The 22745-nt window shown below is 40.0% G+C and overlaps 1 protein-coding gene across 1 annotated transcript in view; it reads left to right on the top strand.

The window, feature by feature from the left end:
* The window catches only part of atxn7l1 (ataxin 7-like 1), a 36920-nt gene extending 21777 nt beyond the window's left edge, over positions 1-15143 (top strand). The window contains exons 8-14 of the mRNA XM_014014457.1: positions 1397-1479; positions 5818-6092; positions 8487-8703; positions 8816-8937; positions 9013-9540; positions 10100-10343; positions 11489-15143. Of these exons, the coding sequence (XP_013869911.1) occupies positions 1397-1479; positions 5818-6092; positions 8487-8703; positions 8816-8937; positions 9013-9540; positions 10100-10343; positions 11489-11506 (1487 nt within the window). The 3' untranslated portion in view covers positions 11507-15143. The remainder of the gene's footprint in view (positions 1-1396; positions 1480-5817; positions 6093-8486; positions 8704-8815; positions 8938-9012; positions 9541-10099; positions 10344-11488) is intronic.
* The last annotated feature ends 7602 nt before the right edge of the window (positions 15144-22745 follow it).

A 22745-nucleotide genomic window follows, 5' to 3' on the forward strand; every position in this document is an offset into this window, starting at 1 on the left:
CATTTATAGTATTACAACTAAAACCGTTTTTGACGCCGACACCGCAGTTTGTCCTTCATGAGCCTTCGTAGACAAGATGGCGGCTGCCTGTAGTGACGACCCGCGACCATGGAGATATAAACAGCTTTTTATAAGGTAAAAATAATAAAACAAGGTCTTTGTCTGCAATGATTAGACTTGTTTTTTTTATTATTGTCATTAGTGATTATCTCAATTTCAGCTAAAAGAATTGACAAAATCCTAAACACTGTGCCTTTAATCGAAAAAATAATCGACAGATTAATCGATTATTAAAATAATCGTTAGTTGCAGCCCTAACCTCGTCAGTTTYTTATAATTTTATCATTTCAAAATAAAATAATTGTTTTTGCACAGTTTTTATATAACACTTAATGAGTTGTGTTGTTTTCATTTGGTGCGTGTAACACAGGGGTCACTGGCAGGAAAAAGCCCTGCAGCAAAGTGGAAATGACRTGCAGGCGATCAGTTGATGATCACAGTTCTAGCACGTTTCGCATTTCTGGACACATMTTAAGAGAAAAAAGGCAGAAATAGCTCATTTATTGTAAAGTCTACAGACATCAGTTTGTGTTGAACTTCTAGAAATTCTATGGAATAATAGCAGCTAATTCTGGTATTGTCTTTTTGTCATCGGCTCATTCTCCACTTCCTTCCTCTTCCTGTCTGAACTTTTAACACTCTGTCATGTTTTTTTCTTTTTCTACCTGTCTTCTCTTCTGTTCTTGTCTTATTTCTCACTTGTCTTCCTCACTGTATCTCTCTGGCGGTCAGTTTGCTGTGTTCAGCTGTTTACTGCGCAAGTAAAGATGTTTGTTTATATCTCGGCACGTGTTTGTTGCCGTTATCCATTAGAGCAGACACAGACAGATTATAGGGATTATAGGACAGGCCAGGAAGAGATTACAGCCTCCACGCAGCAACAGTTTAAGATAACCTGCAGACTGGAGGGTGTAGTCAGGCTGCTGGTTTGTACTTCGAAGCAAAGAGCACTCCTTTTTTTTAAGTTGGAGCCATGACGTTGGTAGAGTTACATTTTAATGTTGAAGTTTTGTAAAGGGAAGMGTTTTCTTTCAACTTTGGAGACACCTGCTGTTTACTGAATCAACCTTTACATTTCYTCATCAAATGAATGATGAGCCAAGTCACCCTTCATTAAGACAGGCAAGAGTTTATTCAGCTGTCACTCACCTCTGATTCCTGTCAGGCTGCCAATATGTCCCGTCAGGACTGATTTGTCACAACATGAAAGACGGCTCAGTTAATGTGTTTGACACTGAAAACACCGTCACTGATCTCACACAGTTTATTTTTGAAGAAACGAGGGAAGAAACCACTCAGTGCTGAATTTTTTACATCTAGGGGTTGTGTTTTCCAGGGAGAGTGTTTGACCCCGACAAGCATTGTGGAGTTCCAGACCCTGAGACGAAACGGTCCTGCACCAGGTCTCTCACCTGCAAGGTAACACTATCACACACAAACCTTTCATTTTCCCTARATCAACTGTTGTTTATTGGAGTTTTAATAAACTAACATCGCTTCTTACACAGCTASTATCCTTTCTGTGTCTGTTTGACTCGTTATGTTTGTGTTGCCAATTTGCCTATGAAAGCTTGGAAGCATTTCCAGGTCCTACATTTCACTTGATGAGGTAATTATAGATGTTCGATGAGGCTACATCATCTTATAGCTGTAATACTCCATTACTGCCCTTTAATTACCTCCACCCAGCTTTACTAATCTGTTCAAACAGACTGGTTATTAAGTAATTAAAGCTCTATTAAGCCAATGCTTGTGTATTTGTTAGGGGTTGGGATGAGGAAGGGGATGGAGTTCTTTTGTTGGGGGGYAAAAAGAAAGAAAAACATCACATATCCTTATCTTTATATGATGATTAGTTAGTAAGATGTGTTAAAGCCAAGTCAAAGTACTATTTTACTCATAAATCAGGTACTACTTTGTGTAAAATCAACCCTTTGTGTCCTAAACCTGCAGTTAAAAATGTGTTTAAGAATTTAAAGTAAAAAAAAAAAAGCATTAAAGTAGTTTTATTGATTTTCTTTATCGATGAAAGCACTCATACTTTGGCAGGAATCAAGTTGAGCTCCTGTGGTGTTTTTACCTGTTAGGAGCTACAAAAGACTCAAGCAGAAGCTATTTGTGTGAGAAGAAACGTCCTTTTTGTTGACAAGGAAAAATGCAGCCGTGGAGAAGTGTTGATTCTGCGTGAACCAACACTTTCAGTGGAACTAAATTGAATTTGACTGCTCTCTCTGTGCTACAGACAAACACTGCACAACCCAGACTTTCTTGTGGAGAGCAGACCAAAGTTTCTTTTTATGAAACCGTGTGTTGTCTACATGTTCGACACTCACTTATAGCTGCACCCAGTTCTGTGTAGCAACATCTGCATTGTTTGATTAAAGGGATCCCTGATTAGTTGTAACATTAGACTTTATTTGATAAACATATATTTTAACTGTAAAATAAAGACTGTAAAAATACCATAGGCTGTTTAGTTTTGTAAATTTTTAAAAATACTGTATATTTTAACACGGACGGAGCCATTTTATTTACACYCAAAGCATTCTGGGTAAATGATGACGTGGATAGGTCATCGGTGCGAGGCCGCTAGCGAGCTATATCCACCCTGAAGGTTAATCTTGGACAATATCTGATGATCGACTCTTTTAAATGAAACCAGAGAAAGTTGACAGAGAGGAGAAGGTAGAAATGACTCAGCCTGTAACTGAAAATATAGATGGAGGACAACAGAGCTGCTTCATGGAAGAACCTCAGTTTAGCCTGTTAGCATTTGCGCTAGCGCAGACGCTATATTGCCTTATACAGTATGTATTAGCTCAGCGCTAGCGCGACAAACAAGCTAAACTGAGGTCCTCCATCCATATTTTCAGTTGCAGGCTGAGTCATGTTTGCGTTCCCCTCTCTGTCATGTGGATGGAGGACCTCAGTGATGAGAGGAGAATGTGTAGCGCTGAGTTTATATATATATATGGTGATAGCATTGGGGTTTATATATATATATGGTGATAGCATTGGGGCTAATGCTAAAGCTAACAGACTAAGCTGAGGTTCTTCTTCCATGAAGCAGCTCTGTTGTCCTCCATCTATATTTTCAGTTACAGGCTGAGTCATTTCTACCTTCTCCTCTCTGTCAACGCTCTCTGGTTTCATTTAAGAGTCGAACATCAGATATTGTCCAAGATTAACCTTCAGGGTGGATATAGCTCGCTAGCAGCCTCGCACCGATGACCTATCCACGTCATCATTTACCCAGAATGCTTTGAGTGTAAATAAAATGGCCCCGTCTGTGTAATATATTTTTAATCTTTTAGTTTAAATTTGATAAAAACTGAACACCCTACAGTATTTTTACAGTCTTTATTTTACAGTTAAAAAATATGTTTGTTAAATAAAGTCTAATGTTACAACTAATCATGGATCCCTTTAAGAAAACATGACAAAAGCAAACCTTATTTTAAATGGCATAAACTCACTTTTCCTATGTTAAAATAGCTGTTAGCTTGATACCACCATGGCTAAAATGGAGGTAGTTTTTTACGTACTTGAAAAACATTGGTTTCTTTGAAACCTAATTCAGCTACTTGGGCTTTTTAATTTTTTTTTATTATTATTATTCTACTTTTAGCTTTTTTTTCTAGCCTGGTAAAAAAAAAACAGACCTTGTTCTACTCTTTGCTTTGTGCGAGGGTCTGGAACTTCGGCTTTTAAGAAGCGATTTCTTGCTGGAGGCGTGAACTCTGTTGAAGTTTAAAACAGTTGGATCTGATTTACCCAATCGCTAACGTTTGGCCGTGACATATGTAGTGCGCCAGTTCGACTGCGAAGAAAGCTAAGCTAAGAAGCTAACCGGAAATAGCCTGCGCCATAAACAACCATCTCCTACTGGGAAGAGAGAAGTACCGAGCCGACTGAGATGACTGTAAATGATGCTGCAGGCTTTGTGAGACAAATCTAATTTAATTCGGAAGCCTTGCCACCATGGACTAGCTTCATTCACTTCCTCTGCTGCCATTGCTAAACTACAAGCAGACTAAAACAGAAAATCAACGTTGTCATTCACGACTCCTCCTCCTGTTCGCTGATTGGTCCAGTTAAAATTCTACCGGAGAAATCRTCATCTATGGGAGAAATCTCAGATAGAGCAGTGAAGGGAAATTAGAATTGAGCAGAACTTTGTAGGAAGGCAAGGGCCAGGCTAGCTTATTGCTAGTGTTTTACTAATTTAAAAAAGCCCCTTGTTTAAAATAATGATGGAAATGCTGAAAGTTGTTGAGTCCTTGTGGACAATCATGTTTGCAGAGGGTGCTGTGATCTGTAGTGAGAGTAGGGAGCAGGTGGAAGAGAGCCTGGAGAGGTGGAAGATATTTAGATTTTTAGTGGGAGTGGTTAAATTGGTCATGGATCAGATTAGATTATATCATAGGGAGATGTTTTGGACGTGCAAAGTAGAGATAGTGAATATGTTTGACACAGGGTGTAGAATATGAAGCTGCCAGTAAGGAAGAAAATAAGAAGACTAGGCCTGTTGTGATGGACAATAAATCAATTAATTGCATGATAAACTAAAAAGAGGTTGATAAAAATCATTTTCCTGCTTGTTTGTTTGTTTGTTTGTTTGTCTCCCTCTTTTCTACTCCTAGCCTAAACCCCAAGGAAGAAGAAGAAGAAAACATAAAAGCTTGCTTAAAACAAACATGTTCAGCATTAGCCCTGGTAATATGAGATAAACTGTGCTCGGCAGGACTAAATTAAACTGAGCGTACGATCCTCCAGCAAATCGACAGCACTGTTTCAGTTACATTATAATTACAGGTAGAGCAGCTGTTTCAGAAACTGCACCCCGGCTTGAAGCTGCTAAGTTGCTTTTACTGTCAAGAGCAATTATCCTCTGACGAGGAGACAGACTAGGAGAGAGGAATGTAACTTTACATCACCTGGTTCTTTAARACCACTTCTGAGATCCTGAATATGCTTTAATATATTTGAACAATGGTTATCCAGGAACTGTACCTTTCTACACACTCAGTGTCTCKGTTCCATTCAGCTTTTCTGTATCTTATATCTCTAGCACAGAATCAAACACCTACAGTAATTATTTTGCAATATATTTTGTAAGAACTATAAATATGAACAGAAAGTCACGGCTAATAGTTTATTAATTATTTGTTTGTATGTGTTTCTGTGTTTTGTTGAGTCGTTAAAATAAGCTGGTTGGATTTCACTTGTAAACTTGAGCCGTCTGACAGCTCCAGTGTTTCTGCTCGTACCGTCGAACRGCGTGTGTTACCTCGCTGAAACAAGTCTGGATGAACACGAGAAGTCGAAGCAGTTCCCGTTTCCCAGTTTCTCTTTTTCTCCGATTTTAAATTGCTCACCTGTCACATTCTTATTCAGCACCAGGATGTGGTCTGGATCTTGATTTATAAACCTTCCAGGTCAGTTTGAAGAGGATTTAGCTGTCAGCATTTCCATGAAGTGAACATTAAAGGCAACACCACCAGTAAATACCAGAGGTTCTGCAGCCTCGCTGCAAATAACTGTTGGAAAATCAAATGTTTGGGGTTGGTTACCCTCCAAAGTACCTGGAAGGATTTACAAGCTGACTGGGCTCAGGTAATATTTACCGTGTTAGTGTGAGCAGTGCTTGTGGAAAGGGAAACCACAAAGCCTTGACTCTAGCCCTTATGCACGCACCGTTTACTGTACGCTTGTTGAAGATGTTTGTGCCAGATGTGTGTTTCCTGTCCCTTACAGACTCATTCTTTAACCCAACGCCGAGCCGTCCCCGGCCGATCTAAAGACTTCAACGTCCTCCTGGCTGAACACAAGGGCCTGGCCAAGGAGAGAGAGGCCTTGAGAGAGAGGGAGAAGGAGAAAGAGAAGGAGAAGGATGGAGCTCAGAGGGGAAAGGAAACTTGCAACCAGAGCATCGCAACTCAAGATGCGGCGTGTCCAAGCAAGTCCCACTGCCCCAGTGAGCGTCCACTCTCCTCACTGAAGCTGCGGCTCGCTAATTCACACATACCGAGGTAGGACAGCATGGACAGCATGTTTAAAGTACAACAAGCTGCTAAAATAACTCAGGAACAAGCTTTTAGCTTTTTTTTTTTTTTTTMTTAAAAATGCTGTTTCCAATGTCCTGATGCATCTCAGTAATCCAGGTAAAAAAATCAAAAAGAAAAATATTGTATAGGTCTTCTGGACGGGTTCTTCTCTAATGAAACGTTTCGTCTCTCCTCCAAGAGACTTCTTCAGTCTGAGAGTTTCAGGCAAAATTCAGGCTTTTAAGCCCTGCATCCATGTGACTGATACTCACATCACATGGCTATCGTAATTAGGTGTCAACGATAGCCATGTGATGTGAGTATCAGTCACATGGAGGCAGTGCTTAAAAGCCTGAATTTTGCCTGAAACTCTCAGACTGAAGAAGTCTCTTGGAGGAGAGACGAAACGTTTCATTAAAGAAGAACCCATCCAGAAGACCTATACAGTTTTTTTCTTTTTGCTGTTTCCAATAATTGTTTGTTTTTTTAATTGTAGAAGGGAAAGTTATAAAAAGTCAAATTATTAATTTATTTATGAAATAGACAGTAACTTGGACACGAAGTATGCCTGTTAGCAGCCAAAACCCTCCAGACTATAATTCATKAATTCCAGCCACTCAGAAAAGGCACTTTGCTAAAATAGAAGCTAATTTTGCCTCTTGCAGTTTTCTCTCACAGCATTGTGTTGACTGGTCTTTTGTATGAGTACTTGTCTCACAGCTCCCCTTCATCTTAAACTTTGTCACATTATCTAACTCTGCTGCATCCATTAATCCAGACAAACACGGAAGCTTGTTCCAGCTAAAGTCCTCCATTGCTGCTGCTGCTGCTGCTGTTGTTGATGGTGAATGTTGTAGGAACATGGCTGCACGCACCAACTTTTACACAATCACACTGCTCTCCAGGCAATGCACAAGCAAACACTTATAAACACCCCCATAATGAAACTTACAGTTCTTATAATCCTCAGAGAAGTCTTAYAACGGTTTGGTCCAAAAACAAGCAATTTGTTTTTAAACAGTCAYTACTGAGAAATCCAACATTTTKTTTGGTCCCTGAARGCACCATCTGCACAGAACAGAAACAAGCATGTGGTCTGTGCCTGGGTTCACTAGATTTAGCCAGTTTTCAGACCTTTCTACCGCCTTTTCTAACTGACTAGAGTCAAATCTAGATAGCTTTTTTTGGCGTGTTTAGAGACCTGTGGGCTGCACGTGATCATCAGTGAGCAAACAGGTGTTTTTTTCTGTTTTGTCTCTTTTTGGTTCGTTTATATTTGTAATGTTAGGCTGAAAACATCTACATGGATATAAAATAAATTATTTTACAATAATTTGGTGTTAGCGCCAAGAATAAAAGTTTTAAAAATACAACAAACAAAAATTAAACAACCCAAAAAAGTTCTGTTTGACTGTCTCTTAAGGACACTGCCAGTTTGAAGTTTAGATAAAGGAGGAGGGTTTAATGTTGAGTAATTCCACCCTACTTCACAGTTGTTTGTTTATCTGTCATAAACCATGGATAGAAGATCACATAAACCCTGATGTAGTAAAATTCTAGYTTGTTAAACCTAACTTCTATTTTAGTGCCTAAATCTAAATTTAAATCTTGAATTTGTTTTTTTTAATGAAAATAAATGTGGTGATGATGTGGTTCTAAGCAAATCATTTAATAATTTTAAGTTCAATTGTAGTTCTAAACATTGTTTAGAGAGTTCTTACTCGCTTGTCTCTCCATCTATATTTATCTCCTACAGCCTGGGTCACAATTACATTGAGATGACCAAATATGCAAAGTAGATAATGTCATCCACAAATTGTAGAACGGTGAATAGCTACTATTCTTAATGAGGAGTTGGCAWCAGTGTAGAAGCTTTCTTTGAGAATGTATTTGTTTTAAGACCGCAGGTAATCCTGAATGTGTATGCCTTTTTATTGGTTAGTTTATTGAAAGAAAATCAGTATCGTGTAAAATAATCTGTGCATCTTTAACTAAAACATAATCAATCCCCTCTATAATTCATCTGGTTTTAAACTATTTTATCCTCCTGTTCAGTTATATAACAGTCTCTGCTGATTGAACTCATGTCTGCATTAGGCAGTGATAATCTGACCCAGCAGAACCATGCTGTAGAAAGTCAACATAACTGCTAATAGTTGTCTTGTTTGTCCATAATGTTCCACCAGGGGGTGCTATAAAACACTGAGCCTGCTTCTCTGTGTTATGAGAAACTCCGTTCCTATTTCTATTTGAGAGTTGATTCCTCAGTTTGAAAAAAATAAAAATAAAAAACAAGAAAAGAACTTAGCTGTAGTGAAAATGTGGCACCTGAATAAAAGTAGACCACTTTTTTATGACTGTTTCATGTATCCACCCCAGGGCTCCAGGTGGTTCATCTTTCGCTTCCACTTCCAGTCCTCTGCCCCCACCAGTGCCTCCTGCCCCGGCTCCCCACCCMGAGACGTCTCCTCACAGCTGGGTAACAGCGGCAGCAGACAGCAGTCGGCTCTCCAGTGACGAGGGGGATGCAGAGGCTCCAGACGACGCCGAGCGGCCCGCCTTTCACTTCTCCAGTCATCATCCGCGGCCTTTAGGGGTGAGTGCTGCTACGGTTTTATACCACACCACCTGCTTTCCTAGCCCATTCAGGTTGAATAATTTTAATATTTCAATATATTTCAACTCGTTCCTCTTCGGTCTCCCTCCAGGTTTGCGTATTCAGCAGCAGGCTGATGGGGCGGGGTTACTACGTGTTTGACAGGCGATGGGACAGGATGAGGCTGGCGCTGCAGAGCATGGTGGAGAAACACCTCAACGCTCAGATGTGGAGGCAAGCATCTTTCGTTTAAGCGTAAGGTCAGCAGGAATAAGTGCTCTGAGAGTTGAAAATTCTTCTGTGTTCCAGGAAGGTGCCTCTGGCTGCTGAGAGCCTCCCCTCTCCTTCCTCCTCCTCATCCTCCTCACATCAGGCTCCGTCTCCCACAGCTCTAACCTCCCCTGTTCTCAGCTCCCCATCCAGCACCCTCACCTACACCGCCACTTTCCCTCAGTCGGCATCTGCGGCCGGGGTCTTCAACGTCAGAGACTCCCCGCAGCCCCGCCCCCAGCCGTTAGCGTCGGGAAAAGCCCGCAACGGCGTGCACAGAGCCAGCCGCCCGTCTAAAGACACGGAGGACCCCACCGTGGGGGCCAAGAAGAGAAAGAACTCTTCCCACTCGTCCTCCTCCTTCTCGTCTTCTTCCTCGCGTCCGCACGTGGATAACCACAAGAGGAACGGCAGCAGCTTTCACGTGACGTTACAAGGCTTGGGGGTGACCGCCTCCCCCTCGGCCAGGAAAAAAGGGCCAGGTCACGGGGACAGCGGATTTCTGGGCAGCTCAGACGACTGGCTGTCCAGAGCGGACGGGTCTCAGAGCCACAACTCACAGAACTGGTAGAAAAGTTTTTATCAAGTCTAGCATTCTCAGATCAGTTTAATGTGAAATGTAAAGTTGAAAGCYTTCAGGCTGCGATGGTTTGGACATTAGTAGTGTAGAATGCTGAGTCAGCATTCTGACAGTTGCTTTTATTACAGTTTTGTAATGTAAATACTTTAGCATTATTTGTGATATGTAATCCAATCATGCATCAAAATATCTCAATCAGGTGGTGTGTGCTACAAATTTGTGTTTTTGTAACATTTACACTTTTTAACATTATTTACAAAAAAAATCCCTATAAAGTTGCGTTGAGATCTGTTCAATAACTAAAAAAACACTGGTTTATTTGAAATCAGCTAAGCTACTTGCACCATATTTTTTAATTTATTAGCATTTTGCTGGTGTTTTACCACTTTTAGCTACCATTCTCTAACTTTATTCTTAATGATACATTTGGCTGTCATTTTGGTTTAGCATCTGTTTAGCTCCTTTAAGCGTTTTAGRTTCTTCAACTTGATTTTAACTTAGTGTAAATGTGTGGCTATAACCCAGATTTATCTCTGTATTTTTCAGTCGTGAACTTGGCACCGGCAGCTACACCCCCAGAGACCCTGCCTCTGCCTCACACCAGCCTATGGCTCCCCCCACAGTACCCTTAGCCTATGGGGGAGGAGCAGAGGGGAGGAAGAGGAGGAGTCCCAGCTCCTACAAAGGGAAGGCCAGCAAGCTGAGCCGGCCGTCTGGGTTAGAAAGCCTCTTCGGGAAGGGGAGCGACAGTGGGGGGATACTGGCTTCAGGGCCCGAGTCCCCGAGACAGGTACCTGTTTTTATTCTCCCCTCTGCTGAAGGTGAAAGGATGCTTGTTGGTTTTGTGTGTGCCTCTGTGTTTGTGTTGTTGTGTTAGCTAAATAGCTCAGTAACCACTGGATGATTTGAAAAAATTGGCAAAAAAATTTGGATGATTGTCTAGAACCAAACAAAAATATAAAAACGATGTCAACTCGATTCAAGATGGCCGTCACGGCTGAGCAACCTGAAACCCCAAAATGGCAATAATTCATAATTTTACAGATATTGACCTAAAACTTGGTGCGTTAGCTGAGTCATTCATAAACACTCAAGCCCCAAAGGATCACATTTTTGCAGTACGGCCTGAGATTTGTTCTTTTCCAGATTTAACCAACAAAGCTACAATTCCATCATTTGTCATCGCAAGATAATCTTAGTTTAAAACTCTTGCCTGACCGATGGTGGGTGAAATGCATTCCTTCGAGGTCTTTTAATTTGATCCTGTTAACGTTAGATCATGGTCCAACTTAAAGGGCCAATATAATGTGTTTCTCAGGTATATATTTAAATACTATACCATAATAAAGTATCTGTCACCTTTAGCTGTTATTAAAATACTGTTTTTATGTTTAAAAAGGAAATAAAACTTATCTTCTCATCACTTCTTCCTCTAAACGCCTTGAAATTGGCCTCTGTCTCTTTAAGAACTTACTTGGCATCTGAAAATACATMTCCTCAAAGGTATTTTTAATCTGAAAAGAGCTTCACTGAGTGAGAAGTAATGTTGAGAGCTCAGCAGACAGTTAGGTTTCACTTTCACTTTGACCTGAGAGCCTGCAGGAGTCATGGGCGAGGTGTGTGGGGTGGGGGAGAGGGGGTGCGCTCTGCCATGAGGAAGTTCGGCTTAAAGACACGTCCCAGAGGCATTTCTAGTACCAAAAGGTGTTTCTGGGCCCCARCTGTTGTTTTGCTCCTCAGCATGGCTTCCTAAAAATGCTGCAGGATTTCTCAAACATGCATGAATGAGTCAGAACAAGGCTTTAGGCATGTTTTTTATGAGAGTATAACATTATAACATGATATAAAACTCAAAAAAGTTGATTTTACATGATATTGCCCCTTTAAAGCAAAGAAGTGAAAGTGGGTTAACGAGCCCGTGTCCTGTCTCCYCAGGCCAAGTTCCATCACTGACAGGAACCTGTTTCACGGACAGAATGCTGGGCAGCTGCGCAGACCTCCACCGTTTGTGACCTTTGACCTCACCACTCTTCCAGCGGCAGCGCCAATCGGGCCGCTGCATCCCGCCGACGTCACGGCCGCTTATCCAACGACACTTCAGTCCACTCAGTGGGACGTCGTTGGAGGAGGGAGGGAGGGAGGGAGGGAGGGGCTCTGAAGTCTTTGCCTGCATCGGTTCCTTCCACTGCCTCTCCTTCAGCTTGGATCGCTCTGTTGGAAAGCTGCTTTACTTCTGTTGTTCTGGTTTTTCTAGAACAAGATTAGAAAAAAACAAAAACTATTCTCTCTAAAGGGAATTTGCCTCAAGTGTGTCAGGCATCATTGAGAACATCACCYCTGAAATATTTCCTTGGATGAAAGACGATTGAAGGTTAAAGGACCTTCTGAGACGACTACTTTGGGACTTAAGCTATGCCACCAACCTTTTTCTCCTGATCAAAAATGGGGGAGTGATAACAAGTTCGGCTGGGTTTTATCCAGTCTCCTCCCGTCTTTTAGCCTCTTTTTTTATTATTGTTTCTTTTTGTACAAAACAGCTTAGTTTATTTCTCTATTTACCATCTCCTTCACACCCCCTTCCTTTCCCAGCATGCCTGTGTTCAAAGTGCACTTACTGTCCTCAGTTCCTATCGCTTCCTTCTCTGCTGGCTCCACAGCCGTCTACATCAGCGTCACGCAAAAAACAAAGCCTGCTCGGGACGAAAACAGTCGTGTTACCAATGATGCCACCTTGTATTTCAATATAGGATGAAGTCTGACTTTACTTCGATACATTTTTTTGTTTGTTTGTTTGAAACACAAAGTCCAGGACTTGCATCCAAATTGAATTTATTACTGTTTTTTTTTTTTGTATAATAATTTATCATTCGTAAATAATGTTTATCTAAGTGACCATTAGGGTTTGAGATAGTTTTTTCAGCAAAAACAACAAAAAAATAATTTTTATGGCTTTTTGAAGAAATGTTGAAAGTATTATTATAGTTCATATTTGTACAGATCTGCTATTATTTTTGTATTTATTGATAATTGTTCCCCCTTTTACTAAATARGAGGTCAAAAAGGAGCTTTTTCTTGTTCCTAACTGGAGGATGTTTAACAATGATCACTTTCACCTGGTTTCTTAAGAAATACGTTTAGTAGCAAATGAATGAGAATTAGCTGTAGCCAAGTATGAGCTTTTGCTCCATCAATGGTAATTGAGTTTTTATTTTAAAGACTTCGCTTCCCCTTTTAAGGCTTTTGACCTGCAAATAAATGTTTAATTCAAATCCAGACCCAAACACCCTGAAAGTATGCAGTTCAGCTCCGGATTTATTACGCTCCATGATGCGTCACTGCTCCTGTTTTAGAATGAACTACCAGCAGTTAAACACAGACTGCCTGATGAATTAAAGTAATATATATGGTTTATTTTTTTATATTGCCCTTTTTTTTTTTAGCCAGGAATGGAGAGTTTTGTCCAGAACAGCGATGTGAGAAACACCAAAGCTCGTCAGGAAAAGAAAGACGTTCCGAATTTCAAAAAGCTCGCTCTGACCGACCAACATCGCTTGTTTCTCCTGAAACCAAAGTGATTTGAGTCCAGATTTTTTTTTTAAGTTGTGCGCACTTTGGTCAGCTGCAGTCAATAGTTTTTCTGTGCGGGTGTCTGCACAACAGGAACAGAGAGTGCAGTTTCTTTTCATCCTAAGTTTAATTGAGGGTTCATGAACTCACCGTTTTGGATGTAACCATTCAGATATAAACAGGGCCTACAGATGCATCATGTCAGTAGTTATAACCACACGGCTGTTCTCAACATGATCGATTTGCCCAGAGTRCCAATGTGGCAATACAAAGATTCAGCTAGCCCACGCTGATTTCAAACTCCTCGTTACATATTATCAATATCCCTTATAAAAAGTGAGGGTTTGAAATGTTTATCTGGTCCCATATTCACCAAGGTTTCATTTCGATCTCCACAGAACCTCACTGCCTCCTTTGTCAGGAGCTTATCACATTTAAAACCTTCCCCCAGCCCRGTCCTCTGCAAAGATAATGGTCCAGTGTGTCTTTAAAACTCTGCTAATGGGTACTCAATATCCAGTGATGTGGATCTCTTGTTTGCTAACTAACAAAAGATGTTTTTTGTGAAAGTGGGCTCTTCAAATTATAATTTTTTTTAAAGGGCCCAACGCTTCTGTTTGCTACTAGTTCCACAGTTTTAACCCCTCAAAGCGGCAGTTTTTATTTTTATGTCTTTTAACTTCCAAGGCTGATCGGTCCCGTCTCAGTGATTATGTGGGTGGTCTGTCAATTCAAAACTGGGTCAGAGTGCTTTCACTTACCGAAGTCCAGGTACCGTTTTGTTCTCCACAAGATTCAAACTCTCAGCATCTGCTAGTCAAGGTTAGAGAGGATATTCACGTGTGCTTTTTTTTTTTTTTCCTGTACCAGTTCACTTTTACAGAACTGTGACCAAAGTGAAACAATTTCAGTTTTAAAAAAATTGTTTTAAAAGTTATTTAGCTGAAAGTGCAGCACTAGCTTTCTCAGTGTGTGCGATCTGGCCCCGCCCACCCGTGTCCACTCACTGATAACGCCACAATAACTGAAAGCATTTTGATTTTGCCTCGCAGCTCCAACTCGGTACAACAGCTCCAGTGTCGACTAACTTCCAGCACTAACGACGGATGAATGAACTGTGCAGTCTCTTCTGTTACTTTCTTCAGAAATGCTTCCTGTGACACGTTATCGCTCAGAAGTGTTTAGTATTAAATGCTGGGTGCTTTTCTGTTTGATTTGGGTACTTGCTGTGTACAGTTAACTGACAGGATCAGTGTCTTTTTCAGTTTTTCACACATTAAAGTTAATAGAAGAGATGAACACACTAATATTTGAAGTCTGGGACATTCTTTATAATTACAACTTAATTGACGAAGTTCTTTTTTTGGTGTTAAAATCTCCTTCAATGGTTCAATTTTTTTTTCTTTTATTTCACGTTTTCATTTTGTCCTTTATCTTTAATAACTTTAATTATAACTATATTTGAGTATGTTTCCTGTCAGCACATTATCACTTTTCTGATCCAACTCTGGTAAAATGTTGAATATGTGAAGAAATGCTCTTTTATTTTATTTTATGTTGGTTTATTTAAACTTGGTGAAGTTGGATATTTTTGAAATGTATTTCCCTTCAAAACAGTATCCAAACATTATTTAAAAAATAATAGTTTCACAGCTAAATTTGATTAAAAGTGGGGCCGTGTTTAGTTCTAAATCAAATGCATCTTTTGAAGTTGAGTAAAGCCCTGCTGCTACTAAATGTTTTTTATATTATACTTGTTTATATTGCAAGTATATGTTGAATTTTTTTTCTTTACAAGCAGCTTTTTTTTCTTTGTAATATGTTTTGTATCATTGGACAGAAAACATCTTTATGACTGTCAAGTGTCCCACAAGGAAGCTTCAGTTATATTTTGTAAACTACAAAGTTAATGCTTACATTTGACAAGATGCATCTATAACGACCATTTTTAGTGAAAATATAAAACTAAAACTATTCCTGCTTTTATTTTATTTTTCCTTATCAGATAAAATATTTAAGTGTTCTGCTGTTTTAATTGTTTTTATTTCCCAACAGTTTTTTTTTAACCTTGACTGTCCAGATTGAAATTTTTTTGACAATATAATGATTTTCTTTACAGTACCACTAAAATGTTTTCTGTGTTTGTTAATTATTTTCTCAACTGTTTGCCAAACTGTGGGTTCGATATCTAAACTATGAGGAAGAGTTTTTAGGAAACACCGGCAAATCTTGTGCAATTCTTCAAGGGTGGAACTAATATGGTGACCTGTGGGGGCTCCAGCCCACTCCTACAATCTAAAAGCCACAGGTGCCACCCTAGACAGATGAATAACTGAATATCTCTTCTGAACTTTGAAGTAGGGTTTTCGGCTGCAAGTTTAAAAGCGTTTTCGTCATAGTAAATTTACTTTTTCAGGTCGAGGTCTTGCTTTTTACGATTGGAATCACATTTTTGTCTTGTTTGTTTGTTTATTTTAACTGATGTCTATGCACCTACAAGTAGAATCTTTTGAGATTCTGTAACAATGAGGTGAATTATATTATTCTACCAGGGCATGACCTGCAAGGGCAAATACTCACTCCTAAAGGTCGACTAATTCTGAATGATTGAGTTAAAGAACAAATTTTCACTTAATTTCATTTCATTAGATGTTCTGACCCAAAGAGGAAATGGTGTTTTTCTTGTGAGGTTAAATTCGTCACTTCTTTTCTGAAGTTTTCCCGAAATGTAACCCCAGTTTTGTGGCTTAAAACATTCCAGCTTTTATATTTTGAATATTCTACACTGTAGATGACAGACGTCTAAAACTCAACTTTACATATGGAAATATTCGCAAATCGAAATTATTCAAATATTTCTCCTTGTAGTTTTTCATCAAATATTAAACTACTTTCTGCGCCCTTTTAAATGTCAAGCAGTGCCATAGTGGGCTGGTGATTTTGGCTTGTTTTGRAGCCACAAGACAATAAATAGACTAAAGTATTATGAGGCTCAACAGGACCATGATTTTAGCAATAAGTCTAAGAAAATGAATGGAAAAAACAAACTTTTTAAAGACATAACATGGGATTTTTGTGTCAGAAAGCTGAAAATGCGTTTTCATGATTTCTTTCTAAGAACAGCTTTGTCTTCAAAACTGAGTCAGATGTGACTAGTGAGAGAGAGGGCCGAGTCAACTGAACAAATAAGAGTCAGCTGTTTGAAGCTAGGATACAGCAAGTGGTGCATGAAGAGAAAGGGTTTTTAAAAAAAAGGTGATGCAGTTTATTTGTTAGTCCATTTTTTTGTATATTTCCTCTAAAACATCCATCCGTCTCTTTGACCTGCTTTCTCCTGTCCAGGTCTGCTCCACTTGATCCTGACCACCAAGCGCTTGAAAGAGGCCCGAGCTCAAAGATCATCCAGTCTCCACATCGAAGGGCTTCAGTTAAAATTCCGCTTTCATCTTTTCGCAGAGGTGCTCATCACAGTTAGCTCACACTTCAAATATGATTTCTTTTTCATGTCAATGTTGAGAAATTCTCCAAAAATCTTGATTTTTGTTGGAGTTTTAGTCAATTTCTGACTTCATTTTGCAGCACAGTTCTCTCCAACTKCTTTAACTTCTGATTATGCCTTTTCTTACCAAAGTATTCCTCCCTTATTACTCTTTCTACATGCTTGTATAACAGCCTTGATTTTTATTAGATTTTCAGTTTGATAAGTGTGTATATAAAATAATAAACGGGCAAAACAATTTGGGATAAATTTTAAAAATACATATAAACCTCAAAAGTGTGTGTGAARACAGGTGCTGGTCATAAAATTAGAATATCATGAAAAAGTAGATTTATTTCAGTAATTCCATTTAAAAAGTGAAACTTGTATATTYTATTCATACATTACATACAAACTCATATATTTCAAATGTTTATTTCGTTTAATTTTGATGATTACAAATGACAACAAATGAAAATCTCAAATTCAGCATATCAGAAAATTAGAATATTTCTGAAGACCAATAAAAACAAAGGATTTATTGAAATGTTGGCCAACTGAAAAGTATGAACATGAAAAGTATGAGCATGTACAGCACTCAGTATTTAGTTGGGGCTCCTTTGGCCTGTATTACTGCAGCAATGCGGCGTGGCATGGAGTCGATCAGTCTGTGGCACTGCTCAGGTGTTATGATAGCCCAGGTTGCTCTAATAGTGGCTTTTAGCTCTTCTGAATTGTTGGGTCTGGTGTATTGCATCTTCTTCTTCACAATACCCCATAGATTTTCTATGGGGTTAAGGTCAGGAGAGTTTGCTGGCCAGTTAAGAACAGGGATACCATGGTCCTTCAACCAGGTACTGGTAGCTTTGGCACTGTGTGCAGGTGCCAAGTCCTGTTGGAAAATGAAATCTGCATCTCCAAAAAGTTGGTCAGCAGCAGGAAGCATGAAGTGCTCTAAAACTTCCTGGTATGTGGCTGCGTTGACCCTGGACCTCAGAAAACACAATGGACCAACACCAGCACATGACATGGCACCCCAAACCATCACTGACTGTGGAAACTTTACACTGGACTTCAAGCAACGTGGATGAAGTGCCTCTCTTCTTTTCCTCCAGACTCTGGGACCTTGATTTCCAAAGGAAATGCAAAATTTACTTTCATCAGAGAACATGACTTTGGACCACTCACCAGCAGTCCAGTCCTGTTTCTCTGTAGCCCAGGCAAGACGCTTCTGACGCTGTCTGTGGTTCAAGAGTGGCTTGACACAAGGAATGCGACAGCAGAAACCCATGTCTTTCATACGTCTGTGTGTGGTGGTTCTTGAAGCACTCACTCCAGCTTCAGTCCACTCTTTGTGAATCTCCCCCACATTTTTGAATGGGTTTTGTTTCACAATCCTCTCCAGGGTGCGGTTATCTCTCTTGCTTGTACGTTTTTTTCGACCACATCTTTTCCTTCCCTTCGCCTCTCTATTAATGTGCTTGGACACAGAGCTCTGTGAACAGCCAGCCTCTTTAGCGATGACCTTTTGTGTCTTGCCCTCCTTGTGCAAGGTGTCGATGGTCGTCTTTTGGACAACTGTCAAGTCAGCAGTCTTCCCCATGATTGTGTAGCCTATAGAACTAGACTGAAAGACCATTTAAAGGCCTTTGCAGGTGGTTTGAGTTAATTAGCTGATTAGAGTGTGGTACCAGGTGCCATCCATTTTGAACCTTTTCACAAGATTCTAATTTTCTGATATGCTGAATTTGAGATTTTCATTTGTTGTCATTTGTAATCATCAAAATTAAACGAAATAAACATTTGAAATATATGAGTTTGTATGTAATGTATGAATATAATATACAAGTTTCACTTTTTAAATGGAATTACTGAAATAAATCTACTTTTTCATGATATTCTAATTTTATGACCAGCACCTGTATATTCACCTATTTGGTTTTGCAGGCCCAGAGAGCAATCTTTTGCCAAATATACATATAAGATTCAACCAGTAATAAGTACTACCAAAGCAAGAGACATGATGGAAGACCAAGGGACTCCTCACATCGTGAAGTACAAATTAGTATTGGAGTATCAAACCATTCCAGAACCCTGAACACCCAACAGAGCAATCTCTCCGGCTTTGTGCTCTCTTTCTAAATCTCTCACTCACTCACACAGTCCGGCACAGGCACGCACAGTGCCCCTTCCTTCCCCCTGTCGAGCTACGTAAGGGGGAGAGAGGCTTCAGGATCAGAGCAGCAGTGGTGAGAGAGAAATAAAGAAAGKTATATTTGTGAAGAGAAGCCATCTGCTGTTTAGCACTGGGGGTCTCCTCCATGTCAATGTGTCTCCCTCTTACAATAGTGTTATTGCAAGAATGACTCTTTCAACAATAGGTGAMAATCAGGGCACTAACGATCGGCTAATGGTCCACCTTTGCATGTCAACACCAGCTTTCATCAGTCAAACTTGTTTGTCAACCAACAAGGCACTGATAAAGCTGAAGAACTTTCTTGGAGGAGATGATGAAAACTTTTTTTTAAACTCTTGTAACATACTGTATTCAACTTTTTTTTTAGATAATTCATGGCCTTACGGCATAATTCTTCAAGGAAAATTCATACATGTCAAGTTGTACAGATTGTCCATAATTTACACAGACTTTCCATCATTTTGCAGGTATATGGATGTGTAGAGAAATCTCACTGATTTTTTTCAAGTTTAATGGATTTTTTTTTCAAAACCTCGGTTTCCAATTTATTTAACATGTCAGAGCCTGCAGGACGTTAAACAATCTGCTGCTTGTAATGAGACTAGTAATAAGTCCTGCACTTCCTCAATTCTCCCTTCCTGCTGCGTGCTTTGCAGCAGGCGCTGTCATATTCGTGGCCAACAGCACCGCCCCCCAGTATCTGAATTGGTATCGAAATAAGCGATTCTAGCAGAGTATTTACTTGGTATCGGATCAATACCAAAATTCCCAGTATTGCCCACCCCTACAAAAGACTTCTTCAGTCTGATGAGATTCATGTGAACTCAGCCTTATAAGCACTGCCTCCACATGGTGGACAAACAGGTTAGTCATATGCAAAAGAGGGCCATCACCTAACAATAGGCTTGATTAGTTCTATTGTTCATAGAGGGTCATGTGCTCCATCACCTGACTTATTGGTTTGGATGCTTCAGCTGTGGTTATTTGGTGTTTTGTTATGTATATGTAGTGAGTGCAAGCAGGGTTCAACGTCTCCTTGTTTTTGTCCCTCTTTCCCTCTTTGTGTTGGGTATCGTTGGGGCACTGATTCACAACTTTTGCTCACAGTGGTGTGAAGGTTTGTTTATACTTCATGCAAGATGTGCGGCTGCGGCCCAGCGATGACATAATTGCGTACGTGTCACCGACCGCATTGAGTGTTTATACTTGGAAAAGACATGGGGGAGACATAGTAATCCCTCCCTCTGCCCTCCCACTGCATACGGTTACGCTCACAGCAAATATTAATAAAAATTATGTCATGAAACCTCTCAAGACAAGCGTGATTTTATATTTAAGCTTCTATAATGAATCACTTAATTTTCTCTAAAAAGTAGGGTAGCGTGATTGTTCTATCCGGACAAACGGATTTAATATAATGATAGGCTCCATTACCTCACTTTGTGAGTCCATTATGTCGACTGTTGTAATGTTTGTTGTCGTCCCCCGGTGTTTAATGTACGTATCCAGCCACTGCAAAGACGGGTATAATYGAGGAACTGGATTGGTCCTGCCAGGATCCTCGCTCCGGACCTGCATTCTCCATTTGCTCTTTGCAAACCGGTCACGGAGAGCCCGCCATCGTTTGCGGTAGACGGCCTCCTCGATTTGCAACGTCTGTGCAATCTCTCTCCATGAATTTTTTACCATTTGACAATCCTTGTACTCCGCAGTAGACGAGTCATACAGGTGGTTGTGCCTCCGGACTGCCTCGGCGAGTTTCTCTTCAAAACTYTCCATATCAAAACAAAAACTTCTGGAAGCGAGTAGCGGGTAGCCGTGTGATACATATATCGACATCCAAACAAAACACGCCCACAAACTTTGAACCAATCACTCACTCAGCGGTGGGTAAAAGACATGCAACAAGAAGTATAAACCAGCCTTGAGTCATACTTGCAATAACAACATTGTAGGAGGGGGACAACTGGACACGAAGGCCTCCACCTCTGTTTAATGGTGGACGGTTTTTCTTCACAAAAATGGCTTCCTTTACTCCTCTCTCAAACCAACGTTCCTCTCTATCAAGGATGAGAACATCTTCATCCCTGAAAGAGTGACCGCTGGCCTGTAGATGAGTGTAAACTGCAGAGTCCTGACCTGATGATGTGGCTCGTCTGTGCTGGCTCATTCTTTTGAACAGTGGCTGTTTTGTTTCCCCCAATGTATACTGATCACAGTCCTCCTGACACTTAACAGCATATACTATATTATTCTGTTTTTTGCCGGGGAACTGGATCTTTGGGGTGAACTAATCTTTGTCGTAACGTGTTTTGGGGTTTGAAAGCCACTGGGATGTCATGTTTAGAGAATAAACGTCTCAGTTTCTCTGAAACTCCCGCCACATTTGGAACTAGTGATGTTTAAAGATGAAATCTCTTCTCTGCTGCCATCTAGTTCTGCTTCACAGAAAAATCCCACCGCCCCCCGAACCCATTTATTTCAGCGGCACACCCAGCAGGCACGTCTACCTGCTGCTCCCCTCAATGGTTTTCACATCAATGGAGCAAAATGACCTCGCCACCAAAATCCTCGTCTGACAACATCGACACCTTGTGGTCATTTATTTCCTGCACGACCCGGACAGATCTCATCAGATCAAAAGCGTCTCAAACAATAACGGAGTCACGAGGTAATAAATTTAAAAAAAGACATTTAGTCTTACGCATCATTCTTTAACTTTATACCAAGAATTCCCAACTTTCTGATATCTATTTAATTGCTACTGCAAATCTTATACTTAATAAAAGAAAGATTATGTAATTCTAAATAAAAATAACATAGCTGTAACACTGCAAAAAATTTATTAGTTTTAGCTTTTTTTCCTGATTTTTTTTGATCATGCTAGAGCTTGTACCTATAATCTTCTGTGCCCTTACTGGCCCCCCACCCCCCACAGTCCCTCTGGAGCCTGTTATGATAAACAGGACATTTAAATGACCACAGTGACTAAAGTGTTTGTCCTGCACAGAAAGTGACCAAACATGCCACTAGGTGGTATAATAAATGCAGCCTGCATATAATTGAGAAGATAAAATCTACATGAATGCCAAGAAGTTTCTGAGCCCCCCCAGCCATGACCAGAAGCATTCTTATGATAATGGAATAATGCTGGTCTTTAGTTAATTGTGTATAGGCAATAGTGGTGGGCACCTATTGTTGTGGGCCCTCGTGGGCCTAAAGGAAAAAGCTGGTGGGGATTATCCTCCTTTGTGCAACTTTTCAAATTCAAACCCATTATTTATTCACTGTGTTAAGTGTTTGTCTTTATCTGAGCTAAGTAAGATTTTATTGGCTCTTTTAATCATCGTCTGTTATTTCAGCATCGGAAGCTCACATTTAGCACGATTTTCTCGATCAACAGAAAATGTAAATGCAAGGATCATTAATGCAGATTACATTTCAAATGTTTTCAGTTACTGAGGCACCTGGACTCGTATGAAGTCATGATGTAACGGAGGTTTTATGTGGTTTAATATTGTTTTGGTGAAATAATCAAGGCCTTCTCTAAAAAAATAACCAAGCATGTCTGGATGGCAGCATATGGTCTAAAATCTGTATATATTTTTCTGCATTAATGGTGCCTTTCCAGAGGCGTAAGCAACCCCATACCATCAGAGAAGCTGGATGGTTCCTCTCATTTTTAGTATGGAAATTTTCAATTTTGTCTTGTTTGACCAGAGAACYGTTTTTCATTTTGCCTTAGTCTGTATTAAATGAGTGTTTCTGGATGATGTTTACATATGGCTTCTTTTTTATACAGTAGAGTTTAATTAGCATTTAAGGATGGTGCAGGGAGCTGTGTTTACTTAGACTTATTTAGACATGTTTCTGAGCCTAAGCAGGGCTAACCAAACTAGAATCAGGATTGTTTTAAATGCTGATGGTCTCCAATACTGACTTTTGTCTTG

The sequence above is a fragment of the Austrofundulus limnaeus genome, unplaced genomic scaffold (genome assembly GCF_001266775.1).
Source record: "Austrofundulus limnaeus strain Quisiro unplaced genomic scaffold, Austrofundulus_limnaeus-1.0 Scaffold115, whole genome shotgun sequence".
NCBI lineage: Eukaryota > Metazoa > Chordata > Actinopteri > Cyprinodontiformes > Rivulidae > Austrofundulus > Austrofundulus limnaeus.